Source organism: Erithacus rubecula, assembly GCF_903797595.1.
Source record: "Erithacus rubecula genome assembly, chromosome: 9".
Classification (NCBI taxonomy): domain Eukaryota; kingdom Metazoa; phylum Chordata; class Aves; order Passeriformes; family Muscicapidae; genus Erithacus; species Erithacus rubecula.
The window spans coordinates 9,028,565-9,049,954 of NC_136660.1; the positions used below are offsets into that span (position 1 = coordinate 9,028,565).

The window sequence follows — 21,390 nt, forward strand, 5'->3', positions numbered from 1 at the left end:
ATCTGCATCCATTAGAAAAGGGTAGAAAACTAGGAACTGTCTCTGAAGGATTTTGATTTTGTAGGTTTCACATACATGTTTGTGTTACTTGTGGGTTAGTTATGGGTTCCTAATTGCATCAAAAACAACCTGCTTCTCCAGTATGTTGCTGAGAAGTTGTGAATGGAGATGTCTTGTCTGTCCAGAGCTTAGCTGAAAGGATTTTTTCTTTTGATTCCCACTCTGTCATACATCTTGGATTGTTTTATTATCTATTGGATTAAAATAGCATGAAAAACCAAATGTCACTGTTAAGAACTGGAGCAGCCCAGGTTGTGCTTTCATGTCTCAGTTCTATACATGACTGATCATTTTTCATTACTGAAGAAATAAAATTATGCTATAATACTACTTTATTTACACTAAAGAGCAATTGTAAAGAAAAAGGATATGATCAGAGAGGTCCTCTCTGGGTAAATATTAAAATAGCCTATGTTTATATTTTTCAGTTTCTATAGCAAAAATATCGAGTTTAGTTATCTGATCTCTCTCAAAAGTTTCTGTAGGTATTAGAACACATTTCTTGGGAAAATCCATCAATAGGACTTCTTTCTCTCACATGCATACACAGTAGAAATTTGAGCTTAAATCTTGCAGGTCTTACTCTGTCCTGAGTTATTGATTGTACTGGGCAGAGCATCTTTTGTTTTCAGTCTTATGCTTGGTAATCTTTTTAAGACAGTGTTTTATTTTGTTTTTCTACTGTGCCAGAATTAATGCTTTTTCTGTGAAAAGTTTTTGATAAATTGGCTTTTGTGATTGCATTTTTTAAAAATGAGTCAGAAAAAAAGTTCTTGGCCATCAGAAACTTCTGTATTTTGGATATGATACTATATAAACATAATTTAAGCACTCCTCTGGGAGAGACTTCTTTGGGAAGGGTGAGAACAGAGGAGACCTATCAGTCTGGGTAATAGCTGATTAGGGGGAAAAACTAAATTAGTGTTTTGAAAGACCTTCTTCCATTCCTCTGCAAACAAAAATGGAGATTTGGCATGGACAAATAAAGGTGAGAATGTTTTTTCACTGCAGCAACATTTTGTCTTTCTTGATATTTTATCTTTCAGTGTTTTGCAATTAGTATTTGGAATATGGAGTTCTTCTGTAATGGAAATATCCATTCCATCATTTTTATTTAATCCCTGGGGCTTTTCCACCTTGGTTCTTAGCCAAGTCTCCTCTGTGTCACGATCCTCTTGATAAATTGCATTCTTTGTGATGCATCTTGACTCAACGGCCTAATGCATATAACTGTGTAGCTTAAATTTGCAGAGGAGCCCAAGAAATTGGGAGATAAATTAAATTTGTTGTGATTTCACAGTATCTGGTTAAGATCACTGCTGTAATGACTATGAAACTGGTCATGCAAACAGTCGAGTTCTTCAGCACAGACTCTCCCTACAGAGAGCAGCACCAGATTCCCACAGCTGCATTTCTGGTAGAGCTGTGAATAAGTGTGAGTGGTTTTCATTCAGATTTTTTTTTTTCTTTATTTTTTCCCCACTGTTTCAGCTCACACATTCTCAGGCAGTGCTAAGAGCAGATGAAGCTGTTCCTTGTTTGCTTCAAATCTCCAGATCTCTCAAGGGTCAGTCAGGACTACATCTTAGCAGGGCAGTTTTGGAGACTTCTGTCCACATTAGCCATGCAGCAAATGAGATGAGAGAAGATGAGAGGAGATAATTGGTTTGGCTGGAAATTTACTCAAAGAGGAAAATTGGTTTTCAGCTAGATTTAGCAGGCTGATTGTGCCAGTGTTGGGAGAGCCAAAGACTAATGGTGGTACAAGATAAGGATTGGGAGAACTGATTGAAAGGGAAAGAAGGACCTTCCTCTCACTTATGCAACTAAATATGCCTTTATGTTGGTGACTACAAAACTAAACTCTTGCAACATCTACTTTTTATTTAGTGCTAGTAGTCCTGCCTCTTCAGAGGTATAATTTCTAGCTCATTAGAAATACTAGAGAAACAGTGTTTTTCCCAATCCCTGGAAATGTTATAATGCTGTACAGATCATATGCAAATGTAAAGCTGGACTGTGGAGTCTGAAAAAGGTGTATTTATTTTTAGTAATAATTGCAAATCTAAGTTGGTGAGGTCCCATAAGCACCAACACTTGGCAATTTCACCTTTTGTCTGATGCTATAACTTTTACAAGTCTCACAAAGGATAAATTTTTGAATGGTACTTGTATATACATCTTTTGACTTTAGGTAGGCTTTTCTAGGTTTTGTAGCTTGTTTTTAAAATTTTGTTGTAACTTTATTCGTGGTTTGCCCTTTTTTACCTCTATTTTTTTAAATAGGAAAAAAAAAAAGATTCACCACAAACATTAACATATCTAACTTTATCCTCTACTGCTTCTATTTTCCCAACAATAGAAGTTTGTATCCCAGTAGTTCACAGGCAGAAATATTGCCAGTCAAATAATCATTTTTGTCTGAAAAATTTCCAGAGCTTCACTTACGAAAACTCATTGATTTTCATTAATTTTGGGTTTCTGGGACATGACTTTAGAGTCTGTGTGATTTCCTTGAGTTTCTCCAGTATTGATTTTTTATATAGATACATGTGTGTATATGGGTATATTTGCTTGTTTGTTTGTTTATTTCCTGGTGCTTTTGTCCTCAGACACTACACTTCCATAAAAATTAATGAAAACAATGAACCTTGAAAAAGCCATCCTAATACTTTATCATTTTATCTCCCTGGTACAATCTCTCAATGACCTAGATTTCTCTTTCCCCATCTTAGACACCAGAGGAAATGCTTCCTTTTTCAAGCTGGAAGGTTTGCTAGGTTGTCTTCTAAAGAGAGCTCTCAAGAGTCACATACTTCCCTTATCTGTCTTTTCTTGCTCTGTGCTCAGACACTTTTACCAAGCATATCAAGAGAACTGAATTTTACTCATGTCAGGAAAAGTCTTGGTGAAGGCTGATAGCCTGCAATTCAATTAGAAGACTGATTTCTGAATATGGAAGCTGCTGTAGTTGTCCTTTGTCTGAGGGCATGGGTGTGTGTGAATCCATAGGCATATTTTGTTATCCACATTTTTCAGATGATTTTTTTATCAGGAAGTGAACTTGGTGAGCAATCTCTTAACATCCCACTCATTTTGCATAGCAACTTTTCAAAATAGCCTTGAGTGAGATTTGTGTGCCCTCAGAATGATTAATCTTCTAGACTAAATAAATAATGAGTTTATAACAGAGCAGATGAATTCAATGAGCATTGATAAGTCTTGTCAGTTAAAATTAATATGGGTAAATGGGGAAGGTATCTTGATGTATATGCATCATTGTAAACAGTTTTTAACAGCTTGTTTCCTATGCTTGAGACTACTGCAGGAAAACATTCAGATTTCCTTGTCAGTGAGGTTTAAAGTTAATAGTTTTATGGTTTTAATTGTTTAACTTCAGTTACATTTTTATTTAGGGATTGAAAAAACTCAGATTAAATTTAATAATTTGTATTCTCAGGGTATTACTTATCTGTGTTAGGCAGTATTCTTGTCTTAAATCAGATGCTTTGTGCTGTCAGCTTGCATTTCTTTAAAACTTATTTTTCACTGTTCTATTTATGGGCATAGCTGGTATCAAAAATTAAGGGATTACTTAACAGTTCTTTTCTCACTCTTACTGTTTATAATTGTGCCAAACTATACCTGCCTGAACCACCAAACAAGTCAGCTCAGTTTATCAGAGCATGGTGCCAATAATGCCCAGGTCATAAGTTCACTCAAGAATTCTACTCGATGATCCTTGTGGGTTCCTTCCAACCCAGGCTATTCTGTGATTACTTCTGAAACTCAGATGTTGTGAGCTCAGAACAGGCAGAAAAGGTGTGATTTTGTGGCATTACTTCAGGGGTATTTCTCTGAAGCATTTATGCAATGCCCAGGTTTTGAAGCAAGGTCCTAAAGGTCTGTAAAATGGTATGAAAGACAATCTTTTAGAAAGGTTATGATCCTTGTCTCAGTTAAGATACACTCTGTCTTGGGATAAACCTTTGAAAGTGAGTTGGTATAGGAGAGCATAGTAGCTAAAATTATTGGTGGCCTTAAGGAGCTGCTTTCTGACAGCCTTTAGTACTTGCCAAGATACCCTGTTGGACCTTTTCAAAAGTAGGCAAGTATGTTCCAGACTGTGGTTCTTTGGGTTTTTGTTCTTTTACAGAGGTGTTTGTTGGTGCTGACCACTTCTCATCATATACTGGGCAGCATACATAGATCTGCACTCATGTTCTGTGGTGGGTGCTGCTCCTCACCTGTGGGAATGGAGCTTTGGAAGGAAATCTTGCATTCATGGTGCAAATACAAATTCCATGTGTCCCATTGCTTCTGAGAGCTGCATGTTCATTTGGAGAAGCAGTAATTCCTATCAAAGATTTGCCAAGTGAAAAAAATATGTACATATTTTACATGTAATGTGGAAAATAATTTGTTTCAGGTACTGAGCAGTACAGTGAATACACAGGCTATGCAGAGACTTACCGCTGGGCAAGGAGCCACGAAGATAAGACCCCTAGGTAAAGTTCCACATAAGTATTTTAAGTGAAGGAAGAAGTAAATGTTAGAAATTTGAAAACTTTTAAATATTTCCTAGCATTTGCCTTAATAGGATATTTGCTTGATGTTGCTCTCTTCAGTAGAACAAACTAAAAAAGTGATGCTATATTGTAATGCCATACTAATGCTAATAAGTGGTATCTCCTCTTATGTTGATTCTTTGACCAACATCTTTTGCAGTTTAGAGATATACATGTTTAATGCACATTTTTCTTAAGATACTGACTGAACTATGGTTTGCAAAGTCACAGGAAGTTTGATAACGATACCTCAGATGCCACAGTGCAGCTGATTTGTGGCAAAATAAGAATCATTACCATGAATCTGAGTAGAAAGCTCTGAGCTCTTGAATTTATTTCTCCAGCAATGTCATTAGAGTGTATACACAAAATTACTCATTTGGTATAGAAACATACACAGTGTACTCTCATTTAAATGTTGGAGGAAGACAGAGAAACACTGACCTTGCAGTGTTCTTACATACTTGATAAATAGTGCTGTGTAATTAGATTTGTTTCACGTTCATGCCCAAAGTCTAGCCAGAGTATTTCTAAATTTATGGGGAGGGCTGTCTCATTTCTGATTCTGCTTTCATTCCCAACCCACAAAGAAAAAGTATTGTCTGTTATGAGTTCACCTTTTCAGCTGCTTCTAACAGAGAAGCTCTGAAGGGAATTGCTAAATTTGAATCTGGTTTATATGGCTGATATTAAACAATTAATATCTTCTCCTTTTCTTCCCCCTCCGATTTTAGGGATGAATGGCAACGACGCTACACTGAAATTGTTGCTATAGATGCATTTCACTTCAGACGTTTCCTTGATCAGTTTGGTCCAGAGAAAATTAGAAGAGAGCTCAACAAGGCCAGTAACTTATTATAACAGCCTGCAGTCTAATGTTTATAGAGCCTTTTCAAATATTTTTCTGTTGTCTTCATCTAAGGAAGTTCTTGCTTGGTTGTGTCTCATATGACAGGGCTTTGCTGTCCGATATTAAAGCAAAAGATTGTCAAATATATTTCTTGTCCTTTGATGTGCTATTCAAAGGTGTATTTTATGTAACTTTCAAAAATACAATGAAACTTTGGTATACATTTTGTTAACTCTTCCCTGTCCTGCTTCCAAATGACAGGCTGAGAGTTGGGGTTGCTCATCATGAAGAGAAGGTTTCAGGGAGACCTTATTTTACTAGTCCAGTACCTAAAGGGTCTAAAGAAGTGAGAGTGACTTTTAGTATAGGCAGATAGTGACTGTACAAGGGGCAGTGGTTTTAAACTGACAGAGGACAGGTTTAAATTGGGTATTAGGAGGAAGTTCCTTATTATGAGGGTGGTGAGGCAGTGGAACAGATTGCCAAGGGAATGGATGCCCCATCCCTGGTAGTGTTCAGTCCCAGGCTGGATGGGACTCTGAACTGCCTGAGCTAGTAAATGGCATGCCAGCCCATGGCAGGCAGGTTGGAATGAGGTCCTCTTTAAGGTCCCTTCCAACTGAAGCTATTTTGTGATTCTAAATGATGAATCTAAGTTCTGTCCCTATGATTTGTGCTGTTGAATCCTACTCATTTGTGCAGTCAAGGTGGAAAAGGTGGTGCTTCATGTTTCAACATATTCGTAAATATGGTGCCATTTGCTTTTCTTCCACCTTTCTTCTTTGCTCTTGGGGTATTGACATATTGCCTGGGAGTTTACCTTTTCCTGTATTGATGTCTTCTTTAGATCCAGCTGCTCATAAATCCCCTTTATTGTCACAATAGCTGTAAGGTCTGTTGTAACTACAAGTGTGTAATGATACCAGTCAGAGCTTACAATCTTCAAGAAGACTGACAATGCAGGCCAGTTTTCATCCTTCAAACAAAACTTCTGGGCTGGCATTCAAAACTAGCACACTTCCTACTAATAGTTTTTTCATATAATTAATCATTATCATTATATCATAAAGTTGTCAGTCCTTGACCCTGGCTTAAGTCAGTTTAACTTTGCAGTGACTGTGGTCCTTGATAATCTCACACATCAAAGTTTCCAGGCTGAAGAGCTCATTGATAGGGAAGCTGGAACTATGGTGGACATAATTTTTTTCTCTTCTCTGCCATCCCTAATTTGGGATCTTGTCCTTAAGTAAAATATTTGAGATATTTCCCAGTCTTTGGTCTCTGCCCTGGATTACGTGCTGCATAATGTTTGGGAACATGAGGTTACTTTTCCCAAGCTGTGGCAGGTGCTTTATCATCTGCATAGCCAAGGTTCTCCTGTCACTTGTTTTTATTCTTGTTTTGCTGCTGCTCTTTTGTTGAAGCTAAAGCAGCCTTTTCCCAGCTTCTAAGGTTGTACTTTTAAAGGAAGTATTAATTGCCATCAGTGAGCTGTTTATGGTTATGAGACTTAGCTTTCAACCTGTGCCAGTGTTTTCAAGGCCTTTGCTGTTATCCCATGCACAGATTTCATCTGGAATCAGTCCCCAGTTCACAAAGCAGATTCTCCTAAGTTAATAAGAAGGTTAATGGGGCAGAATTAGGGCCTTGCATGGTCAGCATAAGGCATAGGTAGTGAGAGGTGTGTGGCCTGTTCTAGCAGTGGCAGTGCTGTTTTTACTGGGCAGTGGAGTACAAGAATGCTTATTCAGTTATAATCTTCTAGTGTGCCAGTTTTTGGGACCAAAATGTGCTGTTGAGTCTCCTCAGTGTGATTCTGCATTTACAGATGCACTGGGCCTCTGCTTTAGCTTGGGTATTGAATATAAGAACTCAATGCTACTGTTGTTAAAGCCTCCTGCTTTCTGCAATACAGGAGGGTATAGAATAATGTAGGATGCATTTAGAATAAATTCAAACATGGGAACACACTGCCCTAATTTTCAGCTGGAAAGGGAATGCACCCTCTTGAAATGGTGTACAGTGCTGAAGGACTAATTTAAATTAGTTGTGAAACCTTAGCATCATGACTAAAGTCATATTTATCAGCTTGTTTCTTCATGGTTGGTAATGAAATTAGCCCTAAAAAAGACAGTTAAGTACAGTTTGTAAACTTCACTGATATCTTAGTACCAAATTCCAATTACCTACATTAGTGAATTTATGATCTGCCTACAATTTTCAGTGTATTGATTTGATTAGAATTTTTAAAATGAATTATGGTAGATCACTGCAAGATTTATAAAGTATGTTGGTTTGGCTGATGGTTTTTAATGAGGACTGATTGGTATTTAAAGAAAATTTCAAGTCTTGAGATAATTTTCTATTCAGGCTATCCTGAAAAGTTTTCTGTGGTTGTGATGAAATGCCTGGGACTCAGGACCTGTATCTTAATTTTTAACTTTGGTCCAGATAAGGCAAAAGTCATCCTGCCTTCAATTTTTTAGTTATTGATGTTGAATTTAAAGGAAGACAGTTGGTGTATTGAAGTAGTTTGAATTTGGTATTGCTAGAAGACAGTACTGATTTTTTGTTATCATTTTATTGTTTGAAAGTATTGCACCAGCTTGTCTCTCAAGTCCATCTCTGACTCTTGTGTGCCTGCAGGCCTACTGTGGCTTCTCTCGACCCAACGTTTCACCTCAGCACCTCTCTGCAATAGCCACAGGAAACTGGGGATGTGGTGCCTTTGGAGGGGACTCCCGATTAAAAGGTGAATTGTAGCAATTAGCTAATGTTCAAATTAATCAAATAGCTCACATTTTCATCCTGGGCTATATGTTTTTGTGCAAGTACCTTTTTTGCTTTTGTTCTAATTAATACATTTTTGCCAAGAAATGGCATTCTATAGAATTGGTTTGTTACTGCTGATCTTTAGGCCATGAGTAACGTGGCCTTAAACAATAAAAAAGCATTCTACTCTATTCTCTGTGCTTTGGACTTTGATGCTATTTTCAGTTTAAAGCTTGGGGCAAGCAAGTGATGGTGAAGTGCTGGGTTTGTAGGGACTTACAGCACTGAAACTTTCCAAAATACAAATGTGCAGCTTTAGTTCACAGAAGAACATGTTCATTGCAGTTGTCAGTCATATAAATGACATTTCTGGAGCAGTCTTTTTAGATTCTGCCTAACATTCATATCTCAGCAAAGCTGTTTAAAGTACCTGGTAATTTGCAAGGCTTCACAAATTTGCTGCCAATGGTTAATGTTTGGTTTTATTCCTTAATGTATTGCTGTATGCCAGAGAGGTTTCCACTCACTCAGTCATGCTGCTTTCTTTCCTGACTTGCCTGCTATATCACTCACTTTCTCATGTTCTTTTATATTTAATTAGAGTATTTATAAGGCAGCAGATATCACATGCCTACATTCATTTAAGACCTTCTCCATCAATTTAAGAACTGATGGATCTTGACATATAAATTCATATCCTGGTTCATATAATCCTAAACAGGAATTTCCATTTTTTGTTGTTTCCAAGCATTTGGAGAGTATTTAAAATTTGCTTTTCAAAACAGATGTAGGTAGCTACAGTGAGACAGTCATCAGGCTACCAACTTCATTTCTTTCCTAATGTATTTAATTCATAAAGCATCTATGTTTTTCTCAATAGTCATTGAGTTCCTGGCAGGTTTTTTTTTTTTTTTTTTAATTTCCATTAGATAAAATAGGCTGCCAAATGCATATCTTATCAATATCAGGATTAATATTTACTGTAGGATCTGAGCATACTTGATTTGTGTTAGAAAGGTTTAATAAATACTTCAATTTGCATAAGATCTGGGATCTGAACTGTAATATCTCATGTATGTTTTTTAATGTAGAAGATGGGATGTCAGTACAGCCATTGCCTCAGGTACAAGTCCAGAAGTTAGGTGGGATCAGCCAGGGGCTCAGACCCATCCAGACCCCAGTGCCACAGGCTCTGTTGCTCTTCCTGTGATGCTTCTTTCTGTATCAGTGGCCTGCATGTGGTATTGCATATCATTAATGTCCAGAAGATTGTGAAGTCTGATTCTTGACAGAAATTTTGATCCTTGTTTCATAAGATCTATAGCAATTCAGAATAAATGGTAGGATATTTTTAATATCTTGTAAAGTGAAACTGCATTTTTTTGGGATGAATAATAAGATTCATTAGGTTCTGTTCCCCTATGCAAGCTAGTTAATTAGACTCTTTAAAAGCTGAACTACTGAAGCTTTACTAAATCCACAGCTGGTTCAGTAGTTTAATTAAAATATCATTCCCAGATTGAGATTAATTTCACATGTGAATCATGTAATTTATAATTTTGGCTGTGGGTTTACAAAAGGAGGGGGGGTTTTTTTGTGATTAAGGAATGCAGTGTTTTAATAGGTCTGTGTTTAAAAATGTGAAAGATCTTTGAGCTGAGTTCTGAACAGCTTTCTATTTAGCTTCCACTAGCAGGTGGTAATGCACTATGTACACTGTTTTATTTAAAATTAATCTTTACAAAGACAGTATTAATCACATTTTAATTAACTCTACTTACTGGGTAGAAAAAGGAAGTATTAATATCAGAGCTGCACCAACAGGCTGTGAAGTAAGACAGGCTGCAGCAGATGAAATAATTGCTGGGGTCCATAGTTTGGGCTGTTGTAGTTCCCTGAAATGAACTTGTGATGGATTGCATGCCCCTGTGACACTCCAGCCTGGCAGTGCTGGCTGGTGAAAAAGCTGCACTCTTTTAAGTTTGGTGCTGCCTAAAAGGGTCCTGCTTTTCTTCTCTTGCTTTGTTGTTTCTTCTCCTCCTTTGGTGTTCCTGGCTCTGTGGTCTGGTGCCCTCCCTTGCCTCAGCTCTGCCTCTTACCAAACCCTTCACTGTGCCAATTCTACTGCCATTCTAGCAGAGAACAATTAGTTTTTATTCTTCATCTATAGCTTTTCTGCCAGTTTGGTGAATGAAATTGGCACAATGATATCTGATGAGCACCAGAGAGCTGCAGAAAAATCAGGAGCTGGGTGAGAAGTGGACCAGAGCTACTTTCTCCAATTACAGTGGGTCATTTGCTTGGCTCAGCAGCACTGCTGAATCAGTAGTCCAGATGATTTCTCAAGATCAATCTTCAAAAACCTTTCCAAGATAGAAAACATTATTCTTTCTTTTGCATATAGAGAAACCACGTCTGTCTATATTGTAATGTTAGCTGTTGGCAGAACTTGGGATGCAGCTTGGGCCAATGAGTTGGACAGAAAGCTGGAAGTTAAATAACATGAATTGCATTGCTGATATCACCCCTCACAGGTCAGAATAAGCCATCATATTCCATGATGCATACTTCTATTGTAGGTATGATGGGCACCTTAAATTATGCAGGAAGAAACTGCAGAACCATAGTTCTCTTGGAGCTAAAAGTTGGGTCAGCTCTCACTTTGCAAAGTTTTCCTATTGAAAGGATTGGTTCCCTTCCTTCTTACAGCTGGCACAGAATGGAAATTGCCAAGTGCTCATGGGTGGTTTTTACCCAGCTGTCTGTGGCTGTATGGCCATCACCATCCAGATGGAAGGTGCTGCTTTGTTGCCTTATGCTGCCACAAGCATTTATTGGCTAATTAATGGCTGCATGCTGCTTGGTGGCAGACACAGACCAAAATAAACCTCTCTCAGTTTTAAGCACATTGTTTATCTGTTACTAACAGCTCTAGCAGAATGCTTTGACATCTTGACCTGCAGTGCGCAGTGTTCTTTACTTTATTTAAAAAATTGAGGCAATACTTATCTACCCATTGTTTGTACTGCTTTGCAGCATTCACATGGAAACAGATGCTATGGTTGTTTGCTGTAAACTTAAGCTGTGGTTTTTTCCTTCAGCAAATTATTTTATCCTGTGTTTATGTGTAATATTTTTTTGTTGTTTCAGCCTTAATTCAGATACTGGCAGCTGCTGAGGCTGGACGTGATATTGTTTATTTTACCTTTGGAGATGTGGAGCTGATGCGGGACATTTACAGCATGCATACTTTTCTCTGTGAGAAGGGCCAAACTATTGGTGAGCAAAACTAAATCCTTGTGTGCACAAAAGAGACATAATCATCTCTATAAGTAGAAATTCTCCAATATGAATTCTTGCCATCAACTCCTGAACACAAGCAAATGGGTCTCAGTTTATTTGTGCCTGTTTTCAGAATGGGGAACTCTTCTGATTCAGGGTCTACTGCACAGTGCTAATCAGTTAGAAGACTTCTAGATGTTTTTCTGACTCACTTAGGAGTTATGCTGTAGAATTTGAAAAATGCAGATACATGTGGTCCATAGAAGATTGGCAAAAGCTTTTGATATGGCTCAGTAATGCTTTGTAAAGGGAAAACATGCTTAGGCATTCTTCATATACATTTGTCTTCTAGTGGTTCTGCCTTGATCCTGCAAGATATGGTCTGACGTGTTGTCCAGTTACAATACAAAAAAAGCAGTGTATCCATTGTCCTACTGTAATTATTATGTGTTATTTAATTTCTGGGCCAGAACAACAAAGCTGGGTAATTAGCAATACTTTTGTAAGTAATGTGTATGCAAGCCTAATGTTAGGATAGCTTGTGTAGGAAGTTGAGGGAGCCCATCCTATGTTCTGAGCAGCCTACAGACATTCCCATTACACAGTCATCTGCCTGCACTGTCACTGCTCATTTAGAGATGTTCCTAGCCACTATCTCAGTGTGCATGTGCCTTTCTAGCCTTCCTTTGCAATCATACATTGCTCATATGGCTTGTTCTTACATGGTGTTTAATGATTTCTTTTTTGTTTTTGAAGGGGACATTTATAGGCTGCTGCTGAGATACTACAATGAACAATGCAGAAGCTGTTCTACTTCAGGACCAGATGTCAAGCTGTACTCTTTCATATACAACACCATTGAGTCCTATGCAGATTCTACTGATGATGAGGATGAAGAAAAAGGGTTGTGTTTTGAAGATTAAAATAAATGGATTTGATCAGAATTATGTTTATATCCTCCCACTGGTATATTGTGTGAATTGCTGGACATAATGAATGAGCTGGCTTAATTTATATTGATGCATTGGTAGTTATGTATAACACCCAAACAAAAAACCCACAAACACCTTTGAGAGATGAGATTTATTTGTTTGATGGTTTCATACATGAAAACCTTGTTCATGTGTGTACAGAAGAAAATTCTTTGGTAAGTCTGGTTTGCATTATACCTTGTTAAGTAGAATATTTTGGTACACATGTATATTTCACTGAGATTGCTGAAAAACTTCAGATTTTCCTGTACTCCTTTGCCTTTATTTTTCAGAGCTCTTAGGTAGATTTCTTATGGAGGCTTAGAGCTGGAGTACAGACAGCCATGTAACTACTCAGATGATGTTAGAGAGAAGAATTTTGATGATTATTCTTACTGAAAATTGTCATAATAATTAAGAGTGCCAAGGTAGCATCGGTGTTCTTACCAAAGTTTTCATTCATTTAATTTAAAATGTCCTGGGTCTAATTTATTTTTTTAATAAATGGTTAAAAATTGAAAATTTCTGGGGGAGCCAAGAATGCATTTCACAACTGCATGGTCTTTACCAAATTAGACATAAAAGTTAGCATAAAGAAGTAGGGAAAAAACAGCAAGAGTGGGAAAATGAGAAATATTACCAAAGCTAGAAGCAGAGGGAAAGATTTTCACATTAAACTCTTGAATACCATTTTGTTAGTGCTATCTGTTACCACATTGAACAAGGTCTTGGACACGTTAGTCTGTTGGAGGTTTCTCAAGGTTCAGTGCTGCTGGCAATATTTGAGTTAAGGTCTGCTAGTTGTGTTTATGTTGTCATATCAGTTCTCCCTTATCTCAGTATGCATATGTGTGAGTATAAGATCCCCATGGGATATGTGAGTTTGAAATAAATCACATATCAGTGGGAGGAAAGTCTGCAGGCTACAGTTAAGAACATGAGGTCTTGTTGGGAGTTTCTGCCTGTGTCATTTTAGACATGGGAATAACAGCAAAGAATTGGCAAAACATGTAAACCCCACACTTTTACTATCTGTGAATACCAAATTAGTGTTGCTGTACATTAAAAGTTTGCACAAAACTGCAGATACATCTGTGATAAAACTTTTTCAGGTCTGTGTACCAGGCAAATCCAGTGAGACTTTTGTCTATTTGTAGTTTAAGTCCAGTTTAAGTTTCAACACAGATTCTTAAGTTTAACCTCTTCTGTGTTAGATTTTTTTTTTTTTTTTGTCTGTCATAGTTGCTATTACAAGTTAGCAATACAAGTGAAAACTGCAGCAGAAAATGTAGTTTCTTAATCAATGAATCCTTTTGAGTTATGTCAGATAAAACTCTCCAAACCTCAAACACACCATGGTAATTAAATGCTGGAAGCTGTTGGCAGTCTGGCTTAGAATAAATCACTACTTGATCTGCTCTGGGGGAAGCAACAGGAAAGTGTCTGGGTCGTTTAAACACTTTCAGGCTGCTGTACCTTGGCATTAATTCTAAGTGGGCAGCTTGCAGGTGTGTTACTTGGGAAGTGATGGACATGGAGGTATCTTCCTGTTCTTCCCACCAGCTTTAGTTTTCTTCTTCCCCATCCATTATAAGGGAAAGATTTTGGCTAGAATTTCAGTCTTTTTTCTGTGTTTGCAACCTGTGTCCTCAGATTTAGCAGAAATCTTTTCTCCTGCTCCTGGTGTTTCAGTGTTGGCTCAGATTCTGGCTATAGGAATAATTGTTTTATTAGCTCTTATTTGGGCATTTAGGTTCAAGTATGATAGTGCTTCTAGATGCATTGCTGATAATAGATGTACCCTGTGAATTATGACAAGTGATGGAATACTGGTGCTATCAGCCAAACCTTTTTCACATTGCTACTCAGGATCTCATATAGAAGAGATGAACAGAATTTATTCCTAAACAACTGGAAAAAAAAATACAACAAGCTTTAGATGGCTAGAAATGACCTCCCCTTTATTATATATAAATACTTCTTCATTAGTGCAATATTGTCATTGTGAGAAGTGATTGGTCAGGTATGAAAAATGTACCAAATATGATGGAATGAAATTCTACTTCAACTCTAGAAAAAGAAAAATTCAACTTTGAAGAGATTCTCTGATGATCATATTATAGGTATGCAGTTAGAAGAGTTCTTGCAGTGTCAAGTGCTTCCAGGATAATCCTAGTCTTTTTATGCAGTCTGTAGTTTCAGTGATACTGAATGTTTTCCATATGGGTAAGAATGCCTTTTGTTTGAGATCATTCATTAGAATATGTTTACCCTACTTTTTTCTCTTGTGAATTATGCTTGTATGGACAGGAACAAAGGAAAACTCCTTTTCCATTTCATGTGTTGTCTGAAAAAGAGTGATATATCCTGGATTCTGTTATTTGTTCCTGATCTCATAAAAGGCAACATTGTAAGAATGCTTTGAATATGATTTTGATCACAGGTAGGCTGAAGATTATTTTCTTGTTGTTATTTGTTTTGGGTTGGTTTTTTTTTTTTTTGGTTTTTTTTTTAAAGCAAAATAGCCCAGAATTCGTTAACAGTGATGTTACATTCCCATGATGTTCTAGTTCAGTAAAGAGGTGAACTGCCCAGATTGCTGCATATCAGCCCAATTCTTTTTCTCCCCACCCACCACTCCCCTTTTCCAAACTGCCTGAAATGTTTCCTTAAGCTGGAGCTGCCTTTGGTGCTCTGGGGGAAGTAGTGTGGAATGGAGATGCCAAAGATCTCCTTGTACAGCCTAGAAAGCTTCAGTTTCGCTCTTCCAGGAACCTGATGATGGAGTATTCTGGGTTTGGGATTTTTTATTATTTTAGGGATGTTTGCTATATGATTTCCAATAAAAATAAACTTCCTACCAAAACTTTTGTTTTATACTTTTTAGCAGCTAAACCGAATGCTTAATATGAAACAACAACAGGCAGTCATGTAGATTGCAATGTTGCCTCCATAGTCAAGTTTGGTCTGAGCACTTCTGTTGTTCTACAGCTCTTGCACCTAAATTGTTCAGTTTTGAGGTTTCCTTATCCAATGAGGAGTATCCAATACTGTAAATATTAATTTATAAACTGTTAAAGTGTTCCTGACATTCTTCTAAACTTACAGTTTATGCACCATTATATTGTATTGATTTTTCTGGACCTGTATGCTAATGTTTACATAATTTTGTAGGAATACAATTAAAAAATTCTGACTGAAGACATGTTGTGTAATTTTTCACTTAATGTACTTTCCAGGACAGAAGAATTTCAGCACATTTGAATGCATGGGGCATAATACTGCAGATAGTTCTAGCAGTAAATTGACACATAACACAGAGCTGAGAATTCTTCCTGTACAGTATTGTGGTGGTTGCTTCTGTCTGCATAGCAATGTAAAATGCAATTTTAATTGGAAGGGTGTAAATTGGAAGGGTGTCAGTGTGAGTGTGAGGTTTCATCCATGGGTCTGGCCATATGCAGATATTCTGACATTCCCAGGCTTTTGGTAAGCAACTAGGTGTTGGATTATTCATTGAACTTCATGAAGGAAATGTCACTTCATAAAAGCAAATATCCCCTAAAAATATATAAATAATGAACGTTACATAAGGGTTTTTATGTTTGTAAGAGTGGGGTTGAGATCCTCCTAAATAAAACTGTTTCAAACTTTTTTCAAAATGTTTTAAGCCAGTAAGGAATTCATTTTTTTAGCATTACAGGAAAATGGGATAAAAATATAATTTGATTGCTTCTAAGGTTTTATATGTAGCTGTGCTTATGAAGTTTGATGTGTTGATACTAATAGATTTCATCCATCAAACAGCAGCAATGGAAGCAAAGATGGGGACTGACAAACACATCTGGGGGAGCAGGAATGAGCAGGTGGATTGAGCAGGGAGCTTCCTTCACTGTGCCCAGATAACTCTGCTCGTGGAAATAGCAAAGGGATCCCTTTTTCACAAGCAGTGTTTGGGTGAGCTGGGGTGGTGGGCTTTGGTTCCGTGACAACTGGGGAGGGACAGAAGGGTTGATGCCCTTTGTGTTGTACCTTGGAAATCCCAGGTGCAGAGGAGGCAGAAGGTGCTCCCATTGTCTGCTGCAGTTCAGAAGCAGCTGCCAGTCTGTCCCAAGCTGTCACTGATCTCACTCTAATCAGCAAACACCCTTAGGAATGAACTTTGCTAATTCTTAAAAGCAACCACAGCCTGTGGAGATAACCCTGAGGATAAAACACAATTGCAAGGGTTGCATCACCATGGACTTTTCCTGGTTTTCTCAATTGTTTCCTCACCTACCTCAGTGTTTGGACAGAGGAATTTCAGACATCTGAATTTAACAACTTTACATGTTTATGCACACAATCTACATCCTCTCATCCTGAGCAGCTTTCTATGACAGAAGGATGGACAGATGGATGTCATACCATGGGATTCCAAAAGCTGTTACAAACTCTGTCAGGCTCAGTGAGGTAATTGTATATTAGCCAGTGTAGGGTGATGCAATGTTTGCTCTGGATGGATGACTTGGGTTTTTTCTTTCTTTTCTTTTAATTTCTTTTTTTTTTTTATATCTTCATAAAGTCATCTTTTGTTTTGTGGCACCTCTGTGACAAGAGTGAGAACATCCATAAAATCATGGAGACTGCAAGATGCAACAGCTGTCTGAAATGGTTGGGTTTTTTAAGCTCAGAATTGAGTATTTATGATCTTGTTTTGTGCTAACAGTGTTTCATGCTCATTTATCATTGCTTAAGTGAGTGTGACCTGGAAGTTGCATAGGAGGTATTTGTCACTGATAACTCCATTACAGCAATACCATCAATTTCTGCTGAGCTGAGCTGTCAGCCAGGCTTTCATTGCGTGGTCCTGGTAAGTGGCACTCGGTCTGCAGTTAAAGGAGGCACTGGTGTGTTCCAAGTCCTCCTGGTGACACTGTGGGACACTGTGGGATGTGTGTGGGTGTGTGCACTCTGTGCTGTGCATGCTCACACATTGAAGAAGCTTTAAAGAAGCTGCCATGAACTACTGGAGTGGGAACCATTGCTAGTGTAGCTTATGAGCTGTAAAGGTGGGAAGCAGGGAACAGGAGCCTAGAGAGAGACTGCACTGTCTTTACAAGCTGGCTGTGCTTTCTGGCTGTGTTCACACACCTCAGCCTTTTGCAGTCAGCTGTCCTCTCTCTATATGTATTGTACTGAAAACTCTTTGCCTAAAAATGACAAGTTTTTGTGTAGTGGTTTTTATTTATTAATTAACAGTAAATTGAACAAGTGATTTTAAAGATATGCATTTTTTTACCCTTTATTTTTAATTGTTGAGTAGCTAAGAAGACCACTATGATGTTCAAATTTTTTAAGAAATGGCATACAATATCTGCATTGGGTCTAAAAGAGTATGCCTGGTTGGGTAAACGTTACTGAAAATCTTCATCTCCTTTTCCCCAAGTGATAAGCATTGTTTTGTGTAAATCTGCTCTTGGAAAATTCATGTAACATGCAGATAAGCTACTTTCTCTGTACAGAACTTTCTACAGAACACAGGCTTTGTCTATTCTGCTCTCAGTTGTTTTTACTTGAAGGCCCAGCTCAGTAATATCTCTTTTTTTTTGTTTGCTCTTTAGGGATGCCTTCTGTAAATTATTGGAATTTTTATACCAACTACAGCTGCTCCCTTTTGTAATTAATATTATCAAAATTAGATTCTGCACAGATAAAAGCTGCATTTGCCAAATAGGAAGGAAAAAAAGGATCAGTGAGACAGGTTTGTTCTAAAAGTTCATGTTTAGAGTTAACAAGAAACTAGAATGCAGTGCCACATATGATGTTACTAGTTTGGATCTAAGACATCTGTATGTGTGTTAGCATCTAATCACTGTTCCTGTGCAAATCCTGAACTTTCATTCTAAGGCTATTTTTGTAGGGAGGCAGTAAAGACAAATTACAAACTGTTTTAATATATCCACGTGTCATCACTTCTTTAATATGTCTGGCCTTAGTAAATATTACAGGCATTATGGGTGTTTTTGCCTGGAAGGAAAATGTTTGCTAGCTTTTATAAACTCTAATTTACACTCAGAACAACATCTGGAGTGCATGAGGAATTAAACCCCTGTAAATCCTGTCTGGATGTGCTCTGTAATGGCTTTTGAGCATCTGAAATCTTTTCAGGGTGGTGGAGTGTGCTGGGAGGCTACAGGGGGAAACTGCAATCTTCTTGCTTGAAGATGGTACCTTCACCTTTCTTTTGCACTTGATGGAGATAGAAAATTATTTTTATTGTGGGGGAACCATTAAATTTATTCTAAGAAATTGCTAATAGTACCTGTTAAAAAATAAACAAAGGAAAGAAAATCAGGGGCACACTTCAGTGTTTTCAAATTTATTACAGTGATCTATTGTCATGCTTTCTAAATATGATGCTTAGATTCTCTCAGAAATCATCATCAAGACCACCTATAAGGGGGGCAGGGATGTATGTTCCAAATTAGCCTTTCCTTTCAAAGTTTGCATGCCTTTGAAAAAAAGGCAGAAAACACTTTCAGGAGGCAATTGATTTTTGTTTCTGTGTTCCTATTTGTTGGGTTGCCATCTCTCAGATGTTGTTGTCCAAGCTGGTGTCCTTTGGTGCCTGTTTCATTGATGTTTTTCATTTGTGAAAGACTATCCTGACTGGATCCTGATAGTAGTCCTGCTTTCCTTATGAGGGAGAAAAAACACAATGGTGATTTTTTTCAGAAAACACCAACCATCACCATTTGGTGAGCTCTGACCATAAGTGTCTGAGTAAGTCATACCTGTTCTGGAGCTGTGTGGAGAAATGACAAAGTTAAGCACCTTACATGTGTAGAATCTTGCAACTTTAGAATTGGAATAAGAAAAATATGGAAACTTTTCTCCAGGCTGCCTGGTTGGTTCAAGTTGTTTTTCAGAACTGGCTGGGGGAAAATACTGTATTAAAGATCTTTTCCCAGGAGTTTAACTCACTCCACTTTTGTGTATTAATCTCTTGTGCTATTTCTACATCAGGTGTTGCCTAGAGCCACTTAGGAAAGTTCATGATCCTGAGCTGTGTGAATTATCACTAAGCAGAGAGAAGGGCATTTTACTTCCATTTGAAAGGGAAGGGAGTTGTATCAAATCAATTAATTAATTGTGTCCACTTAAGATTTAGATGTAGTTTATGACATCTGCTTTAGAGATGCTTCAGAAGAATCCTCTTCCATGGCCTTGCATCAGTGAGGACTTGGCTCTTTGCACATGTACAACTGCCTTTCAGCTGGAAGTTGATGGGAAGTGCTGAATTTGCTAATTTTTTTTTTTTTCATTCATCAAAGTATCTTGGCATACCAGATGCAATAAAGGCACGGTATAGATCAAAGTGTTTCATCATGGCACAAAGTTAATTTGGCCAAGATTTGAAGACTTACCTTTTCAAAATTAAAGATTAAGAAAATTGCTGTGAATAGCTAAATCCTGTTATTGAATAATGACAAAATTTTCTTTAATATACTAGGAATTGATTGGATCTAAACCAAAATGTCATGACAATAAATTAAGGTAATTGTAAGTGTTTCACACCCTTTTATATAACGGATAAGGTCCTAAAAATTGTATTTTCAAATCCAGAGTTATGTCTGTCTGCAAAATGCCTGCATTGTTAGGTAATTATCTCATTTCAGTTTTAAGTCATTATTTTTGCCTTTCGCCTGAGGAATTTTTCAACAGAGCAGTATTAATAAGATGCCAGGAGAACAAATTTCATAACTTAATCTCTGTCATAAATTGAACTCATATAAACCAAGTGGCATTTTCATTCATAATTAAATGACCTGCAGCAAATGTAGGTCAGGAGTGAAGGGATGCTTGATTTTACATTCTGTGGAAAATCAAAACTTCTGCATTTTGAGGAGAAAGATGAGAAAAAATACAATCAGTATCTTCTGGACATGGATTGAACTTACCACATCTTTGAGAAAAGGAAGTTCCTAATTCATCCACGTTGTAAATCTCAGCTAAGGGGCATTTAGACTTTATTGTTGGTGATGACAAGAATTCTCTGGGCATTCAGGTGGAAAAAAAAAAAGACCACCTGATTGACTGAGTCCACTCCTTCCTCATTCTGCTGATTCCACATACACAAAAACCAGCAGCCAAACCCAGCAGATTGAATTTAAAATGCAACAGTTTTGGAGCTTTTTTTTCCTTACCTGAAATTGGGCTACTTGATTGTGAGCAATCATGTGGATGAGATGTTTCTAATGACAACTAAGTACCTCCTGAAGTAATATGACTTCAGCATCTGTGGCTCTAAGTCTTTTAACTGATTTTTTTGGGGTTGTTTTTTTTCTAAAGTTTTTGAAGTCTTAAAATTGTTTTCAGTCATTGGCATGAGACCTAGAAGCACTCAGATGAACCTGCACCTTCTGCATGTCAGTTTTGGAAGGGGTTTGTTACCCTGACTTACATCAGGAACCTTCTTTGCCTACTAGCAAAGGCTTTGCCCCCAGTTGTTTGCAGGGTTTCAAGGCAAATCGAATTTCTGTTTGCTTTGGACAAACATCTCCTTCTTTTTGCCTCAAATCTCGATCACATGTGACCTTCAGAGAGCCTCAAAATGTTAATAAATTCCTCTGAGACTGGTTTTTGTTACAGTCCAATGTAAAATTGTACCCATGAGAAATACCTAATCTATGACCAAAATAAGGTATTTGTATACTTAAATGAGTAAGGGAAGGCTTTGTTGTTTTGAAAATTCATGTGGCAATGACCTGACAGAACTGTGTCTTAGGGGAATTAAATCTAACTTTGAATTCTGATCTCCAGGTCAAATAACTCCAGGTATTCTCTGCTTCCTTAATATTTCTCCAGGGCTGAGAGACAAAACACAAGCAGCAACTAGTGGCCC

At 37.5% G+C, this 21,390-nt stretch overlaps 1 protein-coding gene across 3 annotated transcripts in view; it reads left to right on the forward strand.

Moving 5' to 3' along the window:
* PARG (poly(ADP-ribose) glycohydrolase) overlaps positions 1-15,704 on the forward strand; it is a 60,665-nt gene extending 44,961 nt beyond the window's left edge. For all 3 annotated transcript variants that reach the window (XM_079312342.1, XM_079312343.1, XM_079312344.1), the window contains exons 14-18: positions 4,490-4,568; positions 5,363-5,471; positions 8,125-8,230; positions 11,401-11,529; positions 12,289-15,704. In XM_079312342.1, coding sequence (XP_079168468.1) covers positions 4,490-4,568; positions 5,363-5,471; positions 8,125-8,230; positions 11,401-11,529; positions 12,289-12,455 — 590 coding nt within the window. In that variant the 3' untranslated portion in view covers positions 12,456-15,704. The remainder of the gene's footprint in view (positions 1-4,489; positions 4,569-5,362; positions 5,472-8,124; positions 8,231-11,400; positions 11,530-12,288) is intronic.
* The last annotated feature ends 5,686 nt before the right edge of the window (positions 15,705-21,390 follow it).